The sequence below is a fragment of the Gavialis gangeticus genome, unplaced genomic scaffold (assembly GCF_001723915.1).
Source record: "Gavialis gangeticus isolate Ggan-Ray unplaced genomic scaffold, GavGan_comp1, whole genome shotgun sequence".
Classification (NCBI taxonomy): domain Eukaryota; kingdom Metazoa; phylum Chordata; order Crocodylia; family Gavialidae; genus Gavialis; species Gavialis gangeticus.
Window position 1 is genome coordinate 23,256,886 of NW_017728996.1, and position 25,719 is coordinate 23,282,604.

General features: G+C 41.8%; 2 protein-coding genes across 3 annotated transcripts in view; one reads left to right on the forward strand and one right to left on the reverse strand.

Moving 5' to 3' along the window:
• The window catches only part of SLC27A2 (solute carrier family 27 member 2), a 59,682-nt gene extending 49,380 nt beyond the window's left edge, over nt 1–10,302 (forward strand). Inside the window, exons 7-10 of the mRNA XM_019503823.1 lie at nt 1,127–1,325; nt 1,901–1,998; nt 7,427–7,557; nt 9,014–10,302. Coding sequence (XP_019359368.1) covers nt 1,127–1,325; nt 1,901–1,998; nt 7,427–7,557; nt 9,014–9,190 — 605 coding nt within the window. The 3' untranslated portion in view covers nt 9,191–10,302. The remainder of the gene's footprint in view (nt 1–1,126; nt 1,326–1,900; nt 1,999–7,426; nt 7,558–9,013) is intronic.
• Nucleotides 10,303–11,398: 1,096 nt separating this feature from the next.
• HDC (histidine decarboxylase) lies at nt 11,399–24,854 on the reverse strand. Of its 2 annotated transcripts, none has more exons than XM_019504137.1 (12): nt 24,716–24,854; nt 22,491–22,663; nt 21,296–21,409; nt 19,548–19,670; nt 18,981–19,115; nt 17,925–18,068; nt 17,617–17,683; nt 15,274–15,436; nt 15,072–15,162; nt 13,463–13,561; nt 12,529–12,630; nt 11,399–12,355 (listed from the first exon to the last, which is right to left on the reverse strand). In XM_019504137.1, exons 1-12 carry the CDS (start codon nt 24,741–24,743, stop codon nt 11,594–11,596), a joined length of 2,001 nt encoding a protein of 666 aa, XP_019359682.1. In that variant the 5' UTR covers nt 24,744–24,854; the 3' UTR covers nt 11,399–11,593. The 2 variants fall into 2 exon arrangements, with proteins under 2 accessions (XP_019359682.1, XP_019359680.1); XM_019504135.1 differs by lacking the exon at nt 24,716–24,854 and adding an exon at nt 23,289–23,406.
• Between the last annotated feature and the right edge of the window lie 865 nt (nt 24,855–25,719).

Sequence of the window (25,719 nt, forward strand, 5' to 3'; positions counted from 1 at the left end):
GTATGGGGGCACATCACAAGCATATGTGATGTACCCCCACAGTGGACACATTCCACTGAGGTCAGTGGGCAAATAGGCATTTATGTAGTAACAGAGGATCTGCACCTGGAGTCCACTCCCTTCATTAATAACCCTAGATCATGTACTGCTGCTGAGGAGAGGGCAGGGCATGTCTAGCCAATATTCTTAATTCTGTGTTTAAGCCTGGCAAATCTGGGGTTTTAGTTGTGGGGACTATTTCTAGTATTTGGCCACGAATGATTACCAGATGCTTGATGGAATCTGTCATGTAGGAATGGAGCCCATGTAAGTTGTACCCAGAATCCTAAAGTGGATGGCAGGCTGCATCTGAAATGTATTTTCTATGCAGTCTGAATAAAATTTACTCCAGCACATGGCATCCGTAGGGGCCCTGTTTGCCTACTCAACATGGGCAAATGCCAGGTGAAATTCAGATACAGGCACCAACCTGCACCATCCCTACCTTCTGCTGACCCCTCTTGCTTACTGATAACACGTAACAGCAGCTGCTTCTGGTTTAGAGGATGAAGGAGCTGTGAACACACATGCACACTCGCACCCCACCCTGTGTGTATATGCTCTGCATTCAGAGTAAGCAGGTCAGAGCCTGGGTGCACTTACTCTCCATACCAAGGCAATTCCTTTTGCTGCCTTGGGGGTAGCTGAGAGAGGAGCAAGCTCAAACCATGCAGAACAGAATAGAAATAGCCATCTTATAGGGGAAAGCTGAGCATATGGCCTGCCTTAGAGCTCATGCAAGGACTAGTGCTGCAATTTGCTCAGGGAATCTGGGTGCCCAGTCTCCACTATTTTTAAAGAACTTTGGATATGAGACTCTTAAGTGACTTTAAAGATTTCATCTTACATTTTCAAAAATGCCAGGCTGATGTCTGTGCTCCTGTCCTTCTACGCATAGATTGCTAGCATTATAATTTTTTGTACTGATAATTTTAAGGAAAGATGATTATAGAAGAAAACTAAAATGATTCTGCAGATGCTATAAACACCACTAGTCTCATATATGATAACAGATATTTTTAAGTGCCATCAGTTTACATGGTGCTTTGCAAACACAACAGATGTATGTGTTTTTTCTCCTTCCTAGGTGAACCAGGGCTCTTGATCTGCAAAATCTCACAGTTTGCTCCATTTACTGGCTATGCAGGAGCAAAGAGCCAGACAGAGAAGAAGAAGCTAAGAGATGTCTTCCGGAAAGGAGATTTATATTTCAACAGTGGTGACCTCTTAGTGATTGACCGAGACAATTTCATCTATTTCCACGACCGGGTTGGAGACACATTCCGGTTAGTTTGCTTAAGACTGAAGATCATGTAAATTCATTCTCAGTTCCTTGTAATCCCTTGCACAGCATCTCTTACATGAAAGCAATGTGGAAGTCACAAGGGGCCTATGTCACAAATTTCCTATTTTTGTTTATTTTGCTCAAGTAGCATATACTAGTCCACATGTTGCCTATAGCAAATTAAATTTAGGATGGTGAATGGACATGCCCATGCTTTCTTTTAAGTTTCATATTAATTAAATTCACTTCTTTATTTTTAAAATGGAAATTAAAGGGTCTTTTTTATCAAAGATGGGAAAAAAGTTAAATTGTGCCTTTTTATTAGTTTAAAAGCCCTTTTAAATGCTTGCGAGCTGGATGTGTTCCAGTTCTGGTCAGACTTAAGTAATATGGAGTGTACCATGATGTTTTGCTTCATATTTTCCTCTCCTCTTAAATCCTTGTCTCAGTGGGAATGTATTCCTTAATCCCAGCTTGAATGTGCAATGACAGAAACCATTATAACAAACACTGTTCATCAGATTTGAGTAATTTATATAGAAATGATGAATTTTTCATACTGTTTTTGTTTCCCAGATGGAAAGGAGAAAATGTAGCTACTACTGAAGTTGCAGATATTTTAGGATTGGTTGACTTTGTCCAAGAAGTTAATGTATATGGAGTGCCTATACCAGGTATAAATGAAACACCTGACAGTCTGGGTAATACAAGATCTATTTACATAGTTAACATAATTTCATTACATCCATATGATCTGTAAAAACAAAAACAATCTCTGTCAACTTTTCTATTTTTCATATATTATATTTGGTAAATCCAATCATTCATGTGTATATAATGTCCATTAGTGGAGAAGCCTTAGTAAAAGCTTTCTTTATAGTCTTACATTTAGCAGAGTCAGTTGACAGGAATACAGGAGAGGATTTGAGAATAAAAAACCACACTAGAATATAACAACCTGATCTGCAATTACTGAGACAAAGAAAACAGTGAAAGGAGATTTCTGGGAAAATGTATAAGACAGTAGTTTAGGAAACTGGGTTCTCTCCTCTCACCTGTCTATAATGAGCCAAATTACCATAAGTTCTGACACGGGGCTCTTCAGAATTTCTGTTCAAGCCTCTTTGATGATTATCACGGCACTTCTTTACTTACATTGGGGCTGTGCAAAGCTTCGGGTGCTGATTTGATTTGGAGGAGATTCGGCTCGATTCTGTGGCCAAATCTCCAAATCCGAATTGAATCGGGACCAATTAAAAGGTCCAAATCAATTTGAAGCTCTCCGAATCTATTTGGAAAAGATTTGGAGAGCTTTGGTGATTTGGGCAGTGCCCAGTGGCTGCAGCAGGGAGCTGAAGCAGACCCTGAGCTGGTAAGGAGGGGGCGGGGGAGGGGACCATGGGGGGACCATGGCTGCCCCACCTCCTGATGCTTTAAGAAAAAGCCCCCTCTCACTGGGTGCTGCCAGGCAGATGGGCAATCCTCACTGCTCCATGCTGTGTGTGGGGCTCTGCCCTTAGCACCCCAGCCCCCTCACCCATCCTCCCATTGTTTCCCCCTCCTGCCCCAGCTCTGGCCCTTTAAGAAAAAAAAACAGCAAACAAACCCCGAACTCACCAGCTCCTGCAGCAGCCTTGGGGCTTGTGCAGAGCCCCCCCATGCAGTGCAGGGCAGTGGGGATTGCCCCCTGCCAGCCAGGAACTGGTGAGTTTGGGGTTTTGTTTTGTTTTTTTCTTAAAGGGCCAGAGCTGGGGGGGGTGCTGGGAGAGTGGGGGGCTCATGGCAGAGCCCACCATGCAGCGTAGGGCAGTGGGGGGCAGCAGAGATCACCCCCCTGCTGGGCAGCACCCAGTAAGTCGGGGCTGTTTTTTTTTCAAAGTACCAGGAGCTGGGGCTGAGTGGGGCAGCCATTGCTGGGGCTGGGGGAGCGGGCGGGGGATGGGGCCTGTCTGATTTGGAGACTTGGCTGATTCGGCAGCAGCCGAATCTCTGAATTGGCTGAATTGATTCAGGTCAGTGATTCAAATCACTAAATTAAATCGCTGTTCCCTGAATCAGCTGAATCCAAAGCAAATACAAGCCGCTTTGCACAGGCCTAATATACACTGGCACACCTGGGAACCAGTCCAATGTCAGTTTTCCTATTGGGGTGTATAACTAGGTGAACTCTGAGGTGGCATTAGTAGCTTTATACCACTTCCTGTCTTGCAGTCTGCCTGTCCATCTGGGCGAGTTAGAGCCACTCCAAGGTTGCCCTTATTAATTCCAGTGGAGAACAAATCCCAACAAATAATTCCAGTGGTCAAGTTCATTGGCATGCAGCGCACTCTGGCTTGGCCCCTTCTCCCTGTGGCACATCCCTGATGACCACCAAAATACTCCCACTGTGCTACAGAGAGTCCTGAGTAACCATTGTGGGGCTGGCTGTTCTGAGAACCTGGCTCTTTGTGCTTAATGCTATAGAGAGCACAGGTGATAATGCTGACCCGCTTCCAATGGCTTATAAACATCCAGTTTTCGTAGACTATGTGAACTTTTCCAATAGCATCGTAGGCTAAGCAGTATCACTTACAAATTCTCACACAACTCCCAAAAGGCCAATGCAAAGGGGTTGAAGATGGACCACCATCGCATCAGCCACTCATGCACAAAAACCACTGGGGATTTGGGGGACACTAAAGCAAACAAGCAGCCAGTTCAGAAGCAGTTCTGTGCTAACGCTCACTACTTGGAACATGCAGCACATGGCACTCCCTGGGCGTGGAGGAGCCGGAGAAGAGAGTTTTTCCACTCCTAACAAAAGAAAGAATACTTCTAGCTTGGGCCCATTTTTGCCTTTTGTGAAGCTCCACCCATTTATGTAACATGAAAATTCACATTACACATTTTCTGACACATCCAGTAGTTCCTCTAGCAAAATAAGGGCAGACCCAGATTAATATTCCTGAGGAGTCTATGGTTAAAAAAAAACTTTAAAAATGCAGATAGCTTGAGAAAGTCGTAGATGAAAAAAGGATAATTACCCAGCTTTAAAAAAAAAAAAAATCCTTTACCTTCCTTTATTATCTAAAACAAAACTAGGGTTTCTCACTTTAAATAGACTTTGTTTTTACCAGCCTTTCAAGCAGAGATACACACACAATTGCCATGGGAGAGATTTCACAAGCAAGGTAACCATGTGAATGGTGCAGAGTTCCTTATCCGCTTCTCAGATTACGTTGTCGGAGACAAGGGAAGAATAGCTTAACTCCCACTGGACTTGTAAAACCAGGTAGAAGAGGTGATTATACCCAATTACCAAATGGCCTTGCAAGAAAACAATCATATAGTTCAGAACAGTTCTTTTCTTACTATGCCATTGTACAATTTGTTTTCTTCGCGCACAAACTTTTGTTGTTTTATGTGGTGCAAATAATTATATTTCACTCTAGCAATGCACCTGGTGTTAATTGCATATGAAAATAGACAATCTCAGAGCAGATCTAACTAATCCAGCACTTCAAGGTACAAAACTGTAACGCCCTGAACCAGGCTTTCTGAATAAGTTGAGTAAACAAATTGGAATGCCAGGTGGTATTTTTGAGCTAAGAGTTTGAAACAGGAGAAATAAATAATCTGATGATGGTGACTAAAGATAAACTATGTGGTGGTTGCTCTCAGACTCTTATATCTTCCCTAGTTTTGCCTCGACTTTATATTCACTTTTCCTTGTTACCTGGTGACTGCCCATGTGCACAAACCTTTGTAATGCACTGACATGACCTCTGACTGCAAAACCTTTTGTAAGGGATAGTAACTCTGTTTTCAGCTTTTTCATTTAATTATATTTTAGGAAATAAAATACAGTCACTGCAGAAAAACCACATAATTTAAGTATGTGGAAGAGCATTAGTGGGAATTTAGTATAGTGAGATCTGGTCTTCCCAGGACATTTGTGTTCTTGGAAGACTGGCTTTTGTCATCTTTTGTCCACCCCTGGCCAGCCCACCCAACCTTACTCCATCCCCAAAATGAACTGCTCAAAACCCCCCCACAGAGAGTTAACAAATGCAAATACCAGTGCTTCTGGATAGAGATGGAGGATGAGCCACGTGGATTTAATTCCTCTTTGTTGTTACACCATGTGGATGAGTTTAGAGAAAGAAGAATCCAGAGGGTTTGGAGAACTGCACCGTAGTACAGTATTTCTTGTTGACAGCCAGTAGATGCCATGCTGGTTGGCGTACGTTTGTGCTGTAGGATAGAGATCATCCAAGTAGTTTAGACACCAGAAGTACAGAGTTCTACATAGGACAATTTATGAGTTTTCCAGCAGAGTAAATTAGTTTGCATGGACTTTCCTGCTGCCCTAGCTGGACTGCTTCTACCACTTGAGCTAGCTTGAGTATGGCTGCATTGTCTCTCTAACTTGGAAGATTTGTGGATTAATCTGCTATATCAGCAGCTTGTATAATTGTAAAACACTTTGCTACTTACCATGTTTATGATAGCATACTGCTTTAGATTGGCTTATTTGAATTTTAACTCAGTGAATTGTTAACAAATTAGCAGCCATATATATCTTGGTGACTTTGACTTAACTCCAGACAGTTACATTGTTGCAGCATTAGACCTCTGCCCTAAGTTCCTTTTTAAACAATACAGACGGTATTTAGACCTTAAAGTGCTTAAAGGCATTGAGCCAGACTTTCAAAAGGTCAGAGGTTCTCACTTTCACTTAAGCAACAAAATAGAAAACAAAATTAACAAAATGCTTGTCACCTAACAGTAACTGCTGTGTTATTTAAAAACACATTTTCCAAGAAGTTTGGTATTTGATGTGATGAACTTTTCTGAAAATTTGGCTCCTTCTTTTGATGGCTTAATGAAAATTGAGTTCTCTCTCTCTTGAAAAAATCTGAATACCTACTAAAATCAGAACAGAGAAAAATATTCAGGTGTGAGAAGATACAGGCTGATATCCAGAATGAAGCAGGTGTGCTCTGAATGGATTTAGTGTAAATCCCTATTTGGAATAAGGCAACATCTGGGGAGTTACAGGTGTGTCAGGACCTTTCCAAGTTATGGCCAGGATCAGTCAGGTACAGGTAGGTCTCCTGTGCTATTACACATTATTATTAATTCTATAATACCCTTTTTGAAAATTCAGTCACAGTCACAAATGGCCTACATGGAATTTGCTTAGCCTCAGGCCTGATTTTTGCTCCAGTGAAGGTATTTTCTTCCTTTCCTTCCCTCACCCAGTTGGATGAGTATTTACCAAGTATTAGGTCGCTCAAATAACTTTTGGACATCATGCTGGAGGATCCTAGAGGATTAGAGGCAAGAAGCCTCAGATAGGGTCAGATAAATGGATATGAAACTCCCTTTTTGAGAGAGAGAAGGGTGTAGTTATTGCATCATTGTTACCAGCATCTCAAATCAGTATGTGGATGTAACACTAGAGAATCTGTTACATTCCCACATTACCATCAACTTTTTTCCAACTAGAAGTATTTGTACCAAAAGTACTGAAACTACACTCCAGCCTATTATTTATCTAGTTGCTCTTTCCACCCCGCCTCAGCCATCTGCAGTAGACTTCACATTTCCAAAAATAAGAGAAACAATTAGCTCCTATGCATTAAACCCACTTGAAGCTCTCCATACCATCTAGTGTCCATGCCCGTGTAAATCTTAGACTGATTTAATGCACTTTAATCCAAGTAGAAGTCAGGTCAGTGTGGCACCTCATAAATGAACTAATTCAGAGTGATCTTTCATAGACTACAGCCAAGTTCATCCAATGCTAAACTGTAGCTTATGAAAGCTCATGCCTTTCTGAACAAGTTAGTCTACAAGTTGCCATTCTGCCCTGCCCTTTTGCCTAACTTCCAACCAACATGGTTAACTACATTTCTTTAACCTGAGTGTTAGTGTGAGAGGTTGAATAGCAAAGGGGACCCTGCAAAGGGAAGATTTTACCAATTCCATGAATAGACAATTCCCATAATTTAAAAACTTACTTTACATAATTCACTTGCTCAAAAACAAAAACACTGACATTTATACAGTGGAAATGTTGATGTCATCCCGAGTTATTGCCTCTAATTGTTCCTCTAGGTCATGAAGGCAGAATAGGAATGGCATCCATTCGACTAATGGAAGGCTGTGAATTCAATGGGGAAAAGATGTACAGACATGTTCAAGACTACCTGCCAACTTATGCAAGACCTCGCTTTATCAGGATTCAGGTAAGGCAGCCTTTCTGCGTCATTGCCTGCATCCTCTTCTCCCTTGTTTCCATGAGGACTTCAGATGCTTATAATTATATTGGCAATTTTCAAAAGGCTTCCTTCTTCTCATGCTTGCTGTACATCATTATGGGAGGAGAACTGGACTCATGATGTTTCCATTCTGCCTGGAGGAAGAAATGATATGAGCACATAAGAATATAGGATACTTGATACGTTTTAACATCCCTAATAAATCAAGGGAAATACATGGACCCTCTGTTTCATTAATTTAGCACAGTGAAGGGAGCTATGTTTCCAGTTAAGGCCACTATTCTGCAAATTTAGAATATGGATCCATCCACATGGAACCACTGACAGAATAGGGTCCTAAATTTGAATGTATTAATAAATAAAATCAAAGTCTTTTTTCCTTATTGCTCATGGTGAAAAATATTTGTCTTACTGAAGAAAGTATTATAAAGGTAACTTGATTTGACTCTAGTATTAGCTCTGTATCTATTGCGTTTTTTTTTTCCTGAGGAAGATCATATATTTACTGGGATGGCTTAATAGAAGAGTATATACAGAGATGTTAACATCCCAAACCGCTTGATTCATCTTCAGACTTTGGGGATACTACCCACACAAAATTTATTAACTGAACAGTGTACACCATCTGAAGTACGGCACCATACAGCCTCTTACAGAGAATCGCATGTCTCCTGAGAGTGATCCTTCCCTTTTTCACCTGACCCAGTTTGAACTCTGACCGAGGTATATAGCACCAGGGCTCCTTAAGGAACTCCCCTTAGATCTAGCTTTCCTGTAGCCGAGGCTGTGCTAAGAGCCTGTCTTCCTGTTTTCTCTTGTTCTTGGAAGCAATTTTGCCTACATTGGTCAAGCACCTCCCCTCTGTGACCTGAAAGAAGCTATATAGTCTGCTACACCATTTATTTAATAGACAACACAAGCCCTTTGTCCAGCAAAAGATTTTGCTGGATCAGGACTAAAGCAGCTGACACTTTAGCTTACATTGAAATGAGAATGAGAATGAGAGTGATCAGTAGAGTATCTGAGCCCCAGTTAAATAGGATAATGTAGGTGGCCTAACATGGCACTCTGCTGCTGTGACCTCAAGCATATCCAGGCTCCAGAAATGACTCCACATGCTGAAACCTGCAGAAACAGTTCAGGGTGAATTCAGCTATGTAGACATTTTTTGTTAACATGTCTTTGACTCCTATTCCTGATATAATGCGATAGAGCTGCATGACATACCTGACTTCCAGATCTCAGAACATATTAAACATATTTGCTATACTAAACATGAATTACATTTGTATTTCAGTATTGCCCTTGAAGAAAATACAAGACTCCTTTCTTCTAAATGGTTTGATTATTCCATCTTGAAAAACAGTCCCCAGAGTCAATATTGTCCCCTTATCAATTTTTTTTTGTTTTTGTTTTTATAAAGGACATCATCGAGGTCACAGGAACTTTTAAGTACCGTAAAGTGCAGTTAGTGGAGCAGGGCTTCAACCCAGCAGTTGTCAAAGATGTCCTATATTTCCTAGATGACAAAGAAAAGATGTATGTGCTGATGACACCTGCCATTTATGACTCTATACAAAACCACAGTATAAGACTGTGAGTGTCTAAAATGAATCTTTTGTAATATTCAGTTTTTAAAATATATCCTAACTTCAGAAAGTCTAGAAATCCATTTTTATGTATTGATGAAGGTTACAGTAGGTTTGTATTTGAAATCATGCTTGAATCCGACTTTTACTGATTACAGAATGTGAAAAATATTTTTCTTTATTCCTTTGCTCTGCAAACTGCCTGTGAACGACTGTGATGCAGACCATTGCTGTCTGACAGAACAATTCTGGCTCCTCCTCCCTTGCCCCAAACATCATCCACTCCTTTTGTCTTATTGTTCCCTTCCGCCCTTTCTCAAGCTGTCCACGCAGCCTCTTACCTTGTGCACTATCATTCCATTTCCTACTTCACTCCTTTCAGCTCACCTTCCACCATCAACCTCTATTTTTATGCCATCTGTTCCTGTTCTTATGTCTAACCTTATTCTCCCATGCTATGATTTAGGAAAGCATTTAAGTACATGATCAAATTCTTTCCTGAATTAGCCTCCAAAATAGAATCAGAGGAAGGAGAATTCAGAATTAGTAAGACATATAGTCTAGCTCATTAGCCAGATCACATTCTTGTTGTGTTTCTGTGGTGATTCACTATGTTATATATATAATTTGTAATCTCTTCTGGAGCAGGGACCTATTGTCTTCTATGTCTTCTGGCTTCTGTGGTGCTATATAAATAATAAACTGTAATGCTGTATTAGTTGTTCAGGAATGTATGTTCAAACACCACCCAGTCCCAAATACCACCCAGTCTTTGAAGCTCTACCCCAAGAGCACTGCATCTGTACCCTCCTTTTTGTGCCCTTTGCCAATACACTGAGTCTTCATAGATCATTACTCTGCCCAGAGATATCAGCACTCAGAACCGTTCAGATTTCTGAGCAGTTAATCTCCTATGCTGCCCATCATCTGCACACAATTTCCACTGACTTCAGCCTGCCAGAGTTACTCAATCCTTTCAAGAGATTTTCTGTCAACCAGTTGGGGCCCTGTTTTGAAAATAAGAAGGGAGGAAAGAAGCAACACCTGGGCTGTGTGCATACACAACTAGTGCTACTTCAACTACACCAAAAGCAGTGTATTTAAAATCGTATTTAAGACAGTATAGCCCTCTCCCACCCACTTTCAAAACCTGGTGATACCGACAGAGTGTGTTTAAGTGCAGGTAATGGAATAAGGTATCCCAATGTAAAGCACCTTTTACACAAATAAAACTGCAGCCACACAAAGGGTTGTACTGGTGTAACTTCAGCAGTAAAAAAAAAAGTCATATCTATAACCAAAACCATAGGAAAACCTGTGTAGAGCAGGGCTAAGATGGCCTCAGCTGCTCTCAGAATCCCAGGGAAATCTAGGTTAGAATCTTACACTGGTCTTTCTCTATTCTAGCAGAGGAGCCCTCTAATTAAACATATTTTTAATGTATTAAATAATAATCATGCAAAAAAGTATCACCATAGTCATTTGCAACATTTTCCTTTTCTGGAATTATAGTGGGGATAAGGAAGGCTGTTAAGTCAAATTGCTCATAAGCAAGTGAGTTTGTGTGGCTGGTTCAGGTTCTCCTAAGGAATGAAAACAATCACACATAATATGAGAGAAATAAGGGGAAGTAACAGAGGCCAAATTTTGCACTTGTTTGTGCAAGCCATTTTGCCCCAGTGGGAGTTTTTGATTGGATGACTGTTGCACAGATGGATCTACTGTTTGGCCTGAGCTACATTTATTCCCCAGGTCGGGCTGGCCCAGGTTCTAGTTTCCCAGGAATGGGAAAAAATCTGCCTTGAGATTGTTCTGGGCAGGTGAGACCATTACATCTATTGAACTGTAACAGGAGTTAACACACATGCCGATCTGGTTTGTTTGAATCCTTCAATCTGGCAGAGCCTCTCAGAAAGTGTGGCATGAGTAAACCCCTGTCCCTGGCAGTTTGGAGGAGCTATTAGCACTCCCTGCACTCACAGGTGTGAATCAGTCCCCATAGATGTTAAGTTAAAATCAAACTACGAGAATTCAAATACTAGTCCAGATTCATTGCATTTTCTCATGCATTTCCAATGAAGCCTGCAGGACTTCTCTAGGCATAAGTGGGCACTGAAACTGGCATTGGTCCTTGAACAAGCTAATATTGATGAGGCAGAGATTAAAATTCTCAGATCTAATGCAAACTCTACCATGGTCTGGAAGAAAAAAACTTTACATAATGTGCATAACTGATTTATTTGTTTTTTTCCATCAATAAATACACAAGTGTTTTGTTTCAATACAAGCACAGGAATTTACTCAATGATCTCTCATGCTGTTTACATATTGAATACAATAATATTGCATATGAATAAGCAACCTTTGGTTCTCTTCTACCTGGGGAGACCTTAAGGACCAATTTGTTTTGCACATTAAACAATTGCTTGCAGAGGACAGCAAGGCAGGTGAATACCACACTGAATGCTGCACTCGGGAAAGCTAGGGACGCTGTAAAACTTGATCAGTTTTTTGAAGGCACTTTTTTTGAGCATCATGACCTCTTCAGGCAGCTTGGAGAAGATTTTATCCTCGTCGTGAGAGCTGATCTTCTCGGAGGTTGCTGCCTTTGGGTTGCTGAGTTCACGAAAGCTGGTTGTGGGCACACTGTTGCAGCTGAGGGAGCGTGCTGTCTTTTTCTTATCTTGAACAGACAGGTAGCTGAATAGGAAAGAGGACAACTTATGTTTGGAGACATCTGGGACTTCTTCTGGAAAACAGTCATCCAGAGAGTCCACCTGGCCTTCCAGCTGCTGACTGACCACAAATTTAGTGGGACTGATTGCTACCTTTTTAGGCTGCACGATTATTTTTCTGGAAGGTATTTTGTATTTTCCTTCATCTTTGGAAAACTCAGAAGTAATATTAACAGCATGAGGATTGGTGTTACTTAGTAAATTAGGGGATTTCACCCCATCAGCAGAGTTGAGGGGGTGCTGCATGTAATGCTGGTTAATGATTTGGGCAGCAGTTTGTTGAATGATGTTCCAGTCTCGCAGAACGTCCTCCTTGGTTGTGAACTGGGACGTTACAGTGAAGCGGATGATGAACTTGTCATGGATGGTAGCTGGAATGAGGAAGAGCCTGCCAGAATTATTCAGTTCTTTCAAGAGCTTTTCTGTCAACCAGTTGGGGCCCTGTTTTTAAAATAAGAAGAGGTCTCCAATTACAATTACAGTTTATATTTAGAGTTGCACCAGGCTGTAACAATTGCCAGGATTTTGTTCCTTCATAGGAACTTTATTTATTGCAGTCAAGGTGGAAGACTTCATGGGATTACTGTTAATTCATTCCAAAACAATTTTTTTACCTTTAAATGAAATACAACCAGTCCAAGGTGCCTCTTGGCAGGGACTTCAAAGAAGGGATCACTTTTGACCAAAGATTCAAAGTATTTGGCCATTTCAGTGCCCTGTAAGTGAACATGTTAAGTGTTTTCTTCTGGTCAGTTACAAAGCAACAGGAAAGATATAAAAATTAACTGAATATAAAAATAATTTCCCCTCCCAGAAAAAGCCTCACTCCAAAACATTAAGATTCTCAGATTTGCATAGTTATAAAGATTTCCCTAAATATATGCAAATGCAGCTATCTTATACTGCCTTATCCAAATGCCACTGAAATTGGGGGAAAGTCTCTGGCTTTAGTGGATTTTAGATCAGACCCTTATAGACAACTTTTTGGCCACTGAACTAGACTAAAGCAGTGGGCCTTATGCAGGTGTTCTCTAGGGAACCTGCCCTTTCACTTCTGAGCAGGAGTTGTCAGGAGACAAACTGCAACCATAGCTGTTACACTCAGTGGCCTGACATATTTGCACCTAGTAAAGGTTTAAGTGGGTATATGTGGTTATAGATGCATTAACCAGGCAGCTAACCCTCAGCCTAACTCCAAAACTACCTACTACATTGCATAATACTGCTCTGTAGCACTCACAGGGCATTCCTTTCCCCCACATGGCCAGGCTGTACCTTGTTCCTGAAGTTTTCTCTGTGTTTGTGTAAGAGAAGCAAAGTTTGCGCCAATGCCTTCATGCAATCAGAAATGCCACTGAACCCAACAAGAATTCTGCTTATGCAAGATGAGAGGCTGGATTGATTCCTCTACAACATGTTAGCATTTTGATACATGCAAACTTCCGGGGGGGGTCTCTTATTCAGCCTTTTCATCCTAATGAACTTAATTAACTTAGGTGCTGAGAGATAACAGTAATGTCCTTGCACTTTTTATGTTAATTCACATACGTGTCTGACGTGTGCTTGAAGCTTTTTCACCCCAAAGGAGCGAAGCACAAACCAGAGCTTCAAAGAACGAAAGCGGCGACTCAGTGGAATCTGCCAGTGCTGTAAACAAAACAGTGTGTCAACACAGTGAAAAACAATTCAAAATTGTCCTAACACAATGCAAAAGCCTGAGTCTGCAGCCCTGTACTCAGGTTAGGGTGCCTGTTTACATGTTTTGCTTGCAGGAATTAATTTAGTAAATAACAATTAAAGGTGAATTCTGGGCTGATACTTTCCAAGGTATTCTAAAAAAATTTTGTTTTGCTTCCTAAGCTGAATCCCTGTGATGCTTAGTGCAGTAGATGCATCTCTGACTTTTTGTCCCATTAGTAATGTATATTATTCCATTTCCCATTAGTGAAAGCAATTTAAGCTAATGTCCCAATTCAGGAAAATGCATGAAAAAAAATGTTCAGTTCATTGCAGGAGAAGACAACAATAACACCCTCATCTACATGTATAAGTTCTGTCCTGAATATACATTTTTTCCTGAATTGGAGGCTGCACAATGAGAACAGACAAGACAAATGAGACTACATGAGTTAGAAAAAGCAGTGGCAGCCACCTGAAAGGGAAACAGATATCATCCCTTATAAAAAGAAAACTACATCAAAGAATTCAAGAAAGAGCATGGCCACCATTTAACCGCCAGAGGGAGCCATATCGTCCAACGAAAAAACAACTCACAGGAAGAAAGAAAACAATTGCCTTTCTCAAGACCTTAGTGAGATCATCACTGAAACACTGGTCTATACAATACTGTTTTGTTGCATTGTGTTCAGATTCAGTCAGATAGATCCAAAGTGATATGTTTCTTAGCTCACCACCAGTGGAGCAACTAAAGAATACTGAATTAATTTGGTTGCTGTTTAATTTTATTTCTACCCTGGAGAACTTCTACAATCTTTTCTCCTATGCCTGATGGAGGGTGTTTGTGCCCAAAAGCTTGCAATTAAAGAATTTGTTTTGCAAAAATCTAGTTGGTCTAATAAAAGATATCACCTCTACCCCAAGTCCTGATTAATTTTGTTTTAAAAACAAGGCATTTCTATATATATTCCCCTTTAACTGTCTCATGTATCAGAATTATTCAGCTAGGTTGTAGTAAGACAAACTAATAAACAACACAAACATGTAAAAGCTCCAGCAACTACAACACAAATATTGCAAGGAAGTGACCTTATTCTGGCAGAGGTACTGGGTAGACTCTCAGCTAGTATAAATTAGTGTAGCTCCAATTAAGTCAATGGAGCTGGACTGCTTTTTGTCACCTGAGGATTTGGCCCATGGATTTGGCCCATTTACTAATACATGCAGACAAAACAATCTCCAGGACAACAGGAGATTAGGGCCAAGTTTTATTTAACTACTTCAATTTGTGTCTGATCTTTAAGAGTTTCTATGCAGTTTTATAAGTTTAATAAGTTTTAAAAAAGTTTAATTCACACTGCATTTACACATCATTATAGATATTCCTGCCATAGTGCTAAACAAGCTCCAGGAGTATTTGGCGGCATCTTTACAAATGTTCTCTAGGAAGTGTAAGACAGGAGTTTACACAGTGACTTACCATGAAATCAGTGGCTGCCCCTGAGTTGGCATGTCTGAGGTAGACAGGATTAACACTGAAGGTTTGCTGTAATTTGTACTTGTCTTTGACCCTATTAACAGTAGAACAAATTGTACTTAGTAAAAAAATGCCTGATGAAAACCTGGCATTTTTTATGGTGTACACTGAGTGCTTGCTCGTCGCGTGTTGTGACTCTACTCACCAGAATCCAGTGCAATCAAAATGAACCATCATCCATTTGGAAGGGTTAAAAGTAAACGAGTCTGCATATTCAATTCCATCCAAAAATGATCGAAATTCTGGGCACAGAAATGCAGTTCCGGCATATGCAGCGTCAATATGAAGCCAGAGTCCCTCTGTGTCACCTGTAGAAATTGAGACAGTTGCGTTGCATTCTGGACTAACATTTAGTCTTTTTCCCTCTGGAGAGAGAGGTTTAAATTGTCCTTTGGGTACAAGAGGCAGAGTTGGAAGCAAGACCAACCAGTCCATCCCAAGACATCCAGTACCAAATCTCTGGCTCCAAAACACCCAGACGCTGGGAGAGTTGGATCCAAATAGGCCCTTTTGTACTGCAGAGCAGAACATTTGCCAAAGCCACTAATCCTAGCCAGTTGTTTTTTGAGTGTAAGTTCCTGTCCTCTGCATTTAAATGGAATAAAATTCATCTCCCACAGCCCTGGGAAAAGTCAGAGTAAAGGTACTATGACAAAGAATTGGGGTCTTGAATACACCCACCCAATGTGAAACCCCTCTACGGGCCCTTGGTGCATATTGTTCAGAGTCTGGGTTTGAATAGGATCCACAACCATTTTGCATACCATTTAAACACAAAGCTAGTAGCCAAAACAAGGTCCTTCCAACCGTCAAAACTCTGGTGCTGGTGGACTACATTGAGCAGGGACCAAGCCTAATTCCATCAAATGCATAAGTGATGGGGTTTTTTTTGTTTGTTTTTATTTTGAAAAAAAATTACACACACACCCCCCCCCCCCATCTAGCATAACCTTTCCATCACACATCTTAAACCACATTTAGAAACCCTTGCACACCCATTCTGTGACGGTCCCGCAGTGGTTCTGTGAAGAGACAGTCACAGAATGGGTGTGCAGGGGTTTCTAAATGTGGTTTAAGGTGTGTGAATGGAAAGGGCACCCAGGGAACCACTGCTTGAGGGCAAGATTCATCCTTTTTGAGTGGAACTTGCTTTAAAACAGGGATAAGGCAATCCCCAGCACATGTGCCAATTAGTGACACGTGGAGACATTTTCCTTGGCACTCCAAGACGTCTGCTGAGGAAAATGCCTTTAAAAAAAAATTATTTTTTTAAGTTGCTGCACAGCTCCCATTGCAGAGGGAGGCACTGGGGACAGGGTGAGGAGACCACAGGCAGGGACGCAGGGAGGCTGCTTGTGTTCTTCTGACCTTGCCCCCAAGTCTGTGGTGGTGCTGAGTTTCACAAAGCTTCACAAATTCAGCCACAGGCACTGAGGGCAGGGTCAGCAGAACGTGACTGCGTCCCTGCCTGTGCTTTCGTTACCCCACCCCTGGTGCCTGCCCCGACACTGGGAGCTTTTATGAAGTTTTGTGAAACTCTCAGCACCGTCGCAGTCATCGGGAGCCCCTCTCCCCTGCATATATTAGGGAAGCACGTGGCTCTGGGCTACAGGCAGCTCAGTAGCCTGCTGGTACTGGTTTCTGTGCTTTGCAAACTGAGAGTTTAATGTTGCATATTATTCAGTTTATTTTGCTCTGTTAAATAGTTTCATATTCACTTTATGCTCCCTCTCAAACCAGTTTCTGCTATTCAGTTTATTTTGCTCCATTAAATCATTTTTTGTTCAGTTTTTTACTCTGAAACCAGTTCATATTGTTCAGTTTTTTACTTTCTTAAAACAGTTCATCTTCAGTTTATTTTGATCTCTCTACTTTGTATTCCTAAATTTCAACATTTCACATTGTTCACTTTTTGTGTGTTTTCCTGCTCTGTGATTGCCTTCTTGGAAATACTTACCCAGACTTGTATGGACTTCAAATAATTCAAGTCTTTCTGATTTTCTGCTTTCTGTTTGCTGGTTTACATTGTTTGCCCTGCCTTTGGTTTGCATGAACTACAGGAAACTTTACAGTTGGAAGGCACACAAAGGTATTATATGAAGTTTTATTTATTGTCACCAGGTGTAGAATTTTTAGAAAACCTGGTATTTACTGTTAAAAAAGGCAACATTTATGGTTATTAACTATATTAATATGCAGTGCATCCTGCCATGTACCCCCTGCCCAGGTTTTGGTTTTTTGGCATGCCAGGACTCTGGCACCTTACCAGGTAGACACTGGTTTTTTCAGCACTCCAGTCAAAACATTGCCTGCCCCTGCTTTCAAACAACCTGAACAAAATATCATAGAAGCCAAAGGAAAAATTCCCATTGACTCCTTTGAAGAGGCTGTAAAAGCTGAGTGGTGGTGTTTTTTCTGCTCATTCTTGGCTCCACAGAAAACCCACAATTTCTATATGCTTATTGCTCATAAGATAACAGACACTTACAAATGGGACCCAGCTCTGCTAGGCTGTCAAAAGCACAGACTCCAGTGGTACCCAAAGTTGCACAAACCTGAAGAAGAAAAGCAGACATGTCAAGGTAGTTTTAAATAAATCAGCCTTTTTTATTCAACATTTTAAAGCAAATTATGCTAAACATTTGGTCAAAGTTGGAGGATATATTACTATTTGAATAGACTAGCATGTTAATTATTCAGATTATTTCAAACATTAATTCCTTATCTTTAATACAGTGGCGACATCTTTCACCACCACCCAGAGGCCAGGACCCAAGAGCAGGAAAACAAACTTACAAAGACAGGGACTAGGCCTTGTTTCCTGTCCTCTTCAATGGCTCTCCTCAGGGTCTTGCCTCTGAGGGAAAACTGTTCATCCACAGGCAGAAATTTCATCTTCACGAGAGCAATCAAGCCTGCCTTCTCTACGGACGAGTGAGCCTTAGAAGAACACAAGTGAAAAGACGAATGTGGAGAGTTTTCTAATGGCTGTACTTTAGTTAAAGAAGAGTGACTGCCACAAAAGCCTGAGACATAGTTCAGCATCATAGTTCAAGGGAACAAAAGCCAAATTATAGTTTTTACTATCTAGGTTTGTCAGGTCTCTTGAATCTTCTAATTAGTCACCATTACTGTGTTCACTTTTCTCAAACAGAATAGGTTTCCCCCATGCTCTTTCCCTGCAGCAAGTGTAAAGGGACTGCCTGGGAATGGATCCCTTCAGCCTATTCCATCTGCAGTAGCTTTAGGAAGGAGAGAGAAGAAAGTGGTTTTATAGCATGTCTAGAACAATCGCCAGTCTGGGCTCTGGCGGACCAGGGGCCCTTGTGGAGACTGTCCTCTTGCTTATATCAAAGGAGATCCAGCTCAACCATCTCTGTCACCTCCACTGACAGTATATTGTGGGGAGAAGAGATGTTAACACAGCACATTATTGAGCAGAGGGGTGGCACTGTGCAGGCTGCACTGGCTCCTCCTCGACTTGGGGGGAAAGGACAGTTGTGGACTTTGCTGACGCAACTGGGTTCTCTGTGCTGGAGTGAAAAGTCTACAAGGAAACAGTGGCAGGAGCTCGGCACCCAGCTACTGGCGCAAGTCGGCCAAATCTAGGAAGGAAGAAGGTTGTGTGGTTAAAGTGCAGGAGTCAAAACTAGGAGAAGGGGGCTCCAACTGCTGCTCCTGGGACCATACAGAAGACACTTCCCTGCGCTGGGCCTGGCTTCCCCAGCTGTAGCACATGAGCAGCACTTCTCACCCGGGTGGCATTGTGCACATTTGTCAGGCACTCTGGCTCCCGATATAGCAGGGCCAACACAGAAGCAAATAGGGTGATACATAAGAACGGGAACCTACTTGATCAGATGCGTAAGCAATGAGCCGAGAGTTCAGAGTTGACTCATCAGCATCTGGCTCAGAAACCTTCATCTCCAGGATTTTATTTTTCCTTGCTGCCAGCAGAGCAATAAGGGTGGATTCGCTCACAGTACTCTGCCAAGAAACAGCAGGTTAATCAAGGCAGGACAACGCAGACAGGCTTTCCTTCTAGATTGCTACTTTGGTGTGCATTTGCTGTTGTCGCTGAAGCATGTCACTTCCATCCCCAATTTTCTTCCCACCACCGGTTGTATCATATGCCGTGTGGCATCATTAATCACTTCAGCATGTTGGTAATCTTGGTGGGCCAGAAGTAGAAAACAATGCATTTTAACTATCCTTTATTTTCTTATATTATCCAGCTTGGGGATTAACAATTCCATAAAGAAATGTCATATATGCCACAGAGACCACAGCCTGGAGACTTTGCCACAGGTAAAACCTTCCCCATCTCTGACTACAAAGGGAGTTCTGCTTGAGCAGAGAAAAAGCAGTTCTGAGTGGCTGCAAAACAATTCAGCCGAACACCCTCCTGAGCCCTCCTACCTGGAGTACTCCGCCTCCCCTGCTGTCTGGGTGATGGTGCAGGAATGTTTCTGGGAGACCCAGCAGTTTAGCCAGCCAGTCCATGACATTCATTTCCAGTTCTGTACAGGCTGGGCTGGAGGCCTAGAAATGGAAAAAGAGAAAAGCTGATGCATCTTAACTCATCCTTTAATTCATCCAAATGGCATTTGAGAGTTTGACCCTCCAGCCACAAACCCCACATTACATTTTCCTTCCTTGCCAATGTGACAGTTCTTCAGCTGTCCCAGAGGATGTCTAGGCAGGAAGTGACAAGGGCATGGATGGCTGTGCTGAGAAAGAAGCGGAAGGAGGCTATTTCATGGATGCTAACTGAGGGTAGACAGAGAAAACGTGGTCTATGGTTGAAGCACTGTTCTGGGACTCAGTTGCAAGCCTTTGCCACAGGCCTCTTCTGGGACTTTGGGCAAATTCATCCTCTGTAAAATAGAGGGAGCCATGTTCCTTTTCTCCCACCCTTTACTGTCTTGCCTATTTAGATAGCAAACTCCTTCAGTCTGGTTAGATATATGTACAAGACATGGCACTATAGTCACTACTGTAATACAAATCATACAACTTTTGTTTGTTTTTGCAGCATGGGCATCCATGCTGAGAGAGCCATTAAGGGAGACCTCCAAACCCCACACCGTTCTTACCAGTGGCAGTTGTGCTCCTTGAACAACAGGAGCGCACAGACTCCACCAGTGTCCTCAGAATACTTTTTCTGCCTTACAAACATCACCTCAGGGTTTGCTGAGACTAATTTATCCATTGGACTGCCCAGTAGCCAAGAGACAATATATAATGAATCCACTTAAACCTAGAGTTGTATGGATTGCTGTGCATGATAAACTCCATTATCATCATCATTATCATCATGCAACACTCGTCATCTTTAGTCTCTATCATTGAAGAACAGAAGCAATAAGAAGGACGTTAATAGCTGATCAGCAATTGCTTAATCAACATGGAAATCTATTTTCATTAAAATATAGCACAATTCTAGATCATAAGGAGGGATGTGAACTATGTCTGTGCACTAAGAGAGTTTACAGTAGAAATGCACTGCTTTTCAAATGGACGTAAAATGGTGTCCTATGGCTAAAGGCATGGGCATCACCACTACCCAAAAAACCCAGGGGCTTCAGGATGTCCAAGAGATCTGAAGCATCATAGTGAAGTAGCTGATATAGCAGAGAGACTGCCACATGCTCAAAGACTCCTAGGCAGGAGATCGCATACAGCCAGATTTAGAAAAAACAACACCCCCCCTTTTGTTCCTTTGATGGGTCTACATAGCCTGATGGAGAACTAAGGGCCCAGCTGGGACAAGCTAAGCTCACACTGGACCTGAGGTGTGATCCAGCCAGGCCTCCATAACAACCACAAGATCAGAGACTTGTCAGCAGCTGAATCATGGGTGGTAGAGGCTTTATTGCTTATGGACCTTGTTTAAAATAACAACAGTGCCTGGTAATTTAGAGTCTGTTGGCAGAGGCTGCCGAGCCAAGAAAACCACATTCCTTCTTAAAGGCCTTTTATGCCTACAGAAATCTTACCCTATGTGCCAAAAATTAAAATAATGACACCGAAAAACATTTCAGATTTCTTCACACAAAATACAGTTTTACCTTTTAATTCTGCAAACAACTTGAAGTGGTCTGACCCCCATCTAGCCTAACCTGATTCATAATAAAGACCAAATAATTATTAGATGTAATATATACCCATGTGAATCCCAAGCAGTTAATAGCATCAGCCAGCATATCTCCCAACAGGGAAGGCCAGGAGTTAAGAGCTGGAAAATAGGCATGCATATGTGGACTCTGCCAGTGGACAACCTAGAGCAGAAGATACAGATAAATTAACATCTAGAAATGTCACAGAACTCTGAACCCGCTGTGGAAATTAACAGAGTACAAGAGAAACCTGCACAGATTATAGATCTGGCAACTACCAGTTCCAAAGATAACATCAGCAGCAGAGAAGCATTGTCCAGAGATAGTAATGTGCTGTTATTAGATAAATTCCAATCTAAGAAAGCAACATTTATCTAAATTAAACACATCCCCACATTTTCAAACAGGAAATAATGGACGTTTGACAGTGTCCCCTTGCTTTAAGGAGATTTAACTGAGCCGGGTTGCTGAAACAAGGTGACTGTTGTTCATTTCACCATTGTTGAAATAACAACTTTATTAATCACAGAGAACAGTCTGCAATTAATATTAATCATTTTAGTGAGGCACCTTTTGCACCCTTGGAAAACGAGAGGTTGGAGTGCTGGTCAGTAATTTTAAATAGCTAAAATTAAATGCTTCCTCAAAGTACAGAACAGCTAAAGTAGAAATATCCATAAAATAAATTTTGGAGGTACCTTTTACAGGACTTCTCTATAAAAAAATATTTAACTAGCCTGCATATTTTGCCTTAGCATAATACTACACACATATTTAGTGTAAAAGACTGCTCTTATGATTTAGCACAGGTGAACGAGTCTTATTTGTGTGCAACCTTGGACAAGGCTTCACTCAGGGCTTCACTTTTCCTACTTGCAAAGTGGGGATAATGCTGCTTGCCATGGCAGGATACTGAGGCTTCTTTCACTAATGCTAGTAAAGTGCAATCACCTCCTCAATAAAAACTGCTGCACAAAGAGAAAACATGATGATCATTTATCAAATATAATACTTTTAGAGAGTAAGAATTTATTCTGGTTCCTGAAATTATGCCTGTCATTTGAAATGCAATAGTAATGGCATGGATCTTCCTTATTGAAATGTCTCAGTTTTACTTTACAGTTTTAACATACTTTACTTGTTTAATGCAGTTCCCCCGGGGTCCGCTCATTCCCCAATACAGGTGTTCAAATTACATAGTGATGATAATCCTTCCCCAGCATGATCCTACTCCAGTTCTTACCCCAGGCATAATAATCTTCTCAATGTCTCTGAAGATGTCGTCCCAGCTGTCTGACTCCATGGGTGCACTGTCTGGCAACTGAACTCTCATATAGCCAGGCTGCACATCAGGAATCACCCGTCTCTCTCTCACATTGGTCAGGTATTGGCAAATGTAATCCACCATTTCTTTCCCTGGAAGATGCACATTTTGTACTTTAAGGTTAGACCAGAGGAACAGCAGCACATGGCAGTTCTCATATACACACAAAGCATTTTTCTATCCACATTTGTTAGGCTCAGCGCTGATACACGTGCTGCTCACCCCGGAAGTTCACCAAGGATTTAATTTACTAGGCTAGACAGAATTAAGTCAACTACCTGCACCTTCTAAGCGTTTGGATTTTTTAAAAATTGTATATCACATGCCTCCCATGAGCGACACAGCAATAACAAATACCATGCCAGAGCTGTCAGTTTTAAGGAACACCAAGGCTAAAGTGCTTTGGAGTATTTGCAGCATATTAAGGTCTCCAATCTCAAATCCCCCCCATTTGAGTAGGTCAGGCAGGCAAAGAAACTTTGCTGATGTCAAAAGCTTAAATGAGGAGTTTACTAGGTACAGTGAAATCTGCCCTGGAAACAATTATATTTGGCAATCTCTTCACAGTGACCATTTTAAAGTAAGAAGGCGTTTCCAGTTCAGATTGGTAAATTTTCATTAGGGATTAACTTCTGCTCAGTGACTGATTTGAACTGGGCCCTTGAAAGTTTCTTTGAAATGTGTGACCTTATGACACCCTTATGCCTCAGCATTTACCTGTCAATAAACTTGTTTCCTTGCCCATATAATAAAACACCGTCATATTGCAAACTAGTGGTGTCAGTTCACTATATCTTGGAACAGCCTTATATTGTCTGCAAACGCCTTGCTACTCCTGTGTTCCTAGAAACACACACCACATACACCATGACTTTCAGATAGTCTTCTCAAAGGCTTTATTATTATTATCCTGTTTCTGGGAAAAAATTGTGCTAGCCAGAGTCATGAGATATGGGGTTTATCCACTGGCTCCCTCTGTGATCTCAGGCGAGTCACTTCAAGTCTTTGCATCTCAGGTTCCCTGCCTGCAAAGGGGCTCATAGCCCTTATACCACCTTTGTAAAGAGCTTCAAGACTGTGGATGAAAGTGCTACTTAAGATATCATCATTATCACATACTTTGAAAGTGTCTTTTCACACAGTGTGAGAGCTGTTCATAGCTGAAATGGAAATCGACTGAAATCAGGTTTTAGAGAGGAAAAAAAAAAAAAAAGAGAACGCTCTTCCCCTAAGTCCTCACAGCTTCCCTTATTCTTCCCCTCTGTACTAGTCAGGCACCACAACCCCTCTTATTTTTCCTGAAGCAACTGAGTGTCTCTGGGCTCCTTCTCCAGTTGGACACTCTCCACTGCTTGCTTCAGACAACACGTGTAATTTTTAAGAGTCGAAAAGTCTAAAATTAGTCTAAAATTTAGACTACATTAAGGATATTAATGGAACTGAACGTCGAGCTGATGCACCACACGGCCTCCATGCTGACAAAAATGGAGTTTCAGAAAGGCCAGATACAGATGTTACACTTTTACCAGTATAAATGATCGGAAACTGGTCTATACCCGTAACAGAAGTTCAGCACACAGACTGCTTCAAAAATGGTGGAATCCAGTCTAAGATTTGTACCCCGCACCAAAGGACGAATGCGTATTCTGTTCACTACCGATCTAGATTACACTGCCTACCGAAAACCATGCAACTTAGATGGATTCCACCTCAGGCTTTTTGAATGCAAGTACCTAGCCAGAGTGTCAATCATGACAGCATATGACCCAGGGTACATGTACCCTGGGTCATAGCTCATGACAAGCCCCTAATAAGGTTAATCTAGAAAGGCAGAGCTTTGAACCATCTCTTAGGGTTTTGTTATTAACAACAAAGAAAGCAAATAACTGCCTGACATTACAGCCATCCTCAGAAGCTCCTCCTTGGGGGTACTCCACAAGCTACCACTCTTTCCATTACTTCCCCCTTCGCCTGTGTGCAGTGTGCCTGCTTGCATATGGCCAGCCAGGTTCACTGCAGGGTGCAGAATCCTCCGAGAGCCGGGTGGCACTGCCAGCCCTGCAGTCCTCCCCTCAGTACACACGTGCCACCCCCGACACAGACCCCCCCCAGAGCCCTGCCATAGCAGCTTCTTCCTCACTCACCTCTCTGTTTGTACTCCCCAGGCTCCATGGCGATTCCTCCCCAAATCACCTGTTCAGTGGTCTGCAAATCGCACTGTCCTCTCTTAGCTGCTGACTGTTCATCCCTCAGTTTTTATACTGCTCTTTAGCAGCCAGAGACACGCGTCACAGAGGAGTTCACATAGGCAGGTCACTGGGGACAGTTTATCTAACTCCTCCCCACTCAATGCCCCTGTGAGCTCTATGTGCTTTTCCTCCTGCCTCTTTGATGTCACAGACAATGTCTTCTAGATGATTTGTTCCTACAGTAATCATGGGAATACAGCTCAGGTAAGTAGGAACCAAAAATCATTCTAGCAAATAGTAATCTAAATGATCCGATTATAATACTCTGCTTTAGTGCTTGTAGTTAGGTTTCACAGTCCACAGGAAGGAGAAAGGCCTGCTACTTAGTGGCCACATTTACATGAGATGTTGACTGCGTAGTAGCCCAAGGCTATTGTGGAGTAGCATTGCATGGCAGCACCCATGACTACACGGTCAGCATCACAAAAACTGTTCATCAGCTCTACTATGCTGTAACTTGGGTTACTGCAGTCATTTAGTACTTGTATAAACTGTACAAGTACTGTACAGAGAACTGTATGAACAAGTACTAAATGACTGTACAGTAATGACTGCGCAGTCAGCGTCTTGTGTAGATGCAGCCACTAGCAGCCAACAGTTACTATTTTAGTCCAAACGGGACAAGCTAGGTTGACTGGCTTGCATTAAAAATCAGTGCCAGCCCCATGCACCAAAGGGCCTTTAAAGAGCTGAGCCAAGTAAACGGTCCGCTTCTGTTCGCGCCCTCTCATATGCAGCATACTTGATCACTGTTGCTCAACCTTGTGTAACCAGGATTTCTCCAACTATACCTCCATCCTAATTTGGTTCTCAAGATGGAGCCACAGTTGAACCACAACTTCCCTTGGAATTCCACTTCATTAACTAAAAACGTACCCTGTTCTGGGTTTGGCATGAAC

Coding starts and splice junctions, on each gene's coding strand:
- HDC (XM_019504135.1), bottom strand. CDS start 23,334: ATGACGGTGTTTTATTATATGGGCAAGGAAACAAGTTTATTGACAG. Junction 22,664..23,288: donor GGAAACAAGTTTATTGACAG/GTAAATGCTGAG, acceptor TGCATCTTCCAG/GGAAAGAAATGGTGGATTAC. Junction 12,631..13,462: donor TTCAAGCACACGTCAGACAC/GTATGTGAATTA, acceptor GTTCACTTACAG/GGCACTGAAATGGCCAAATA.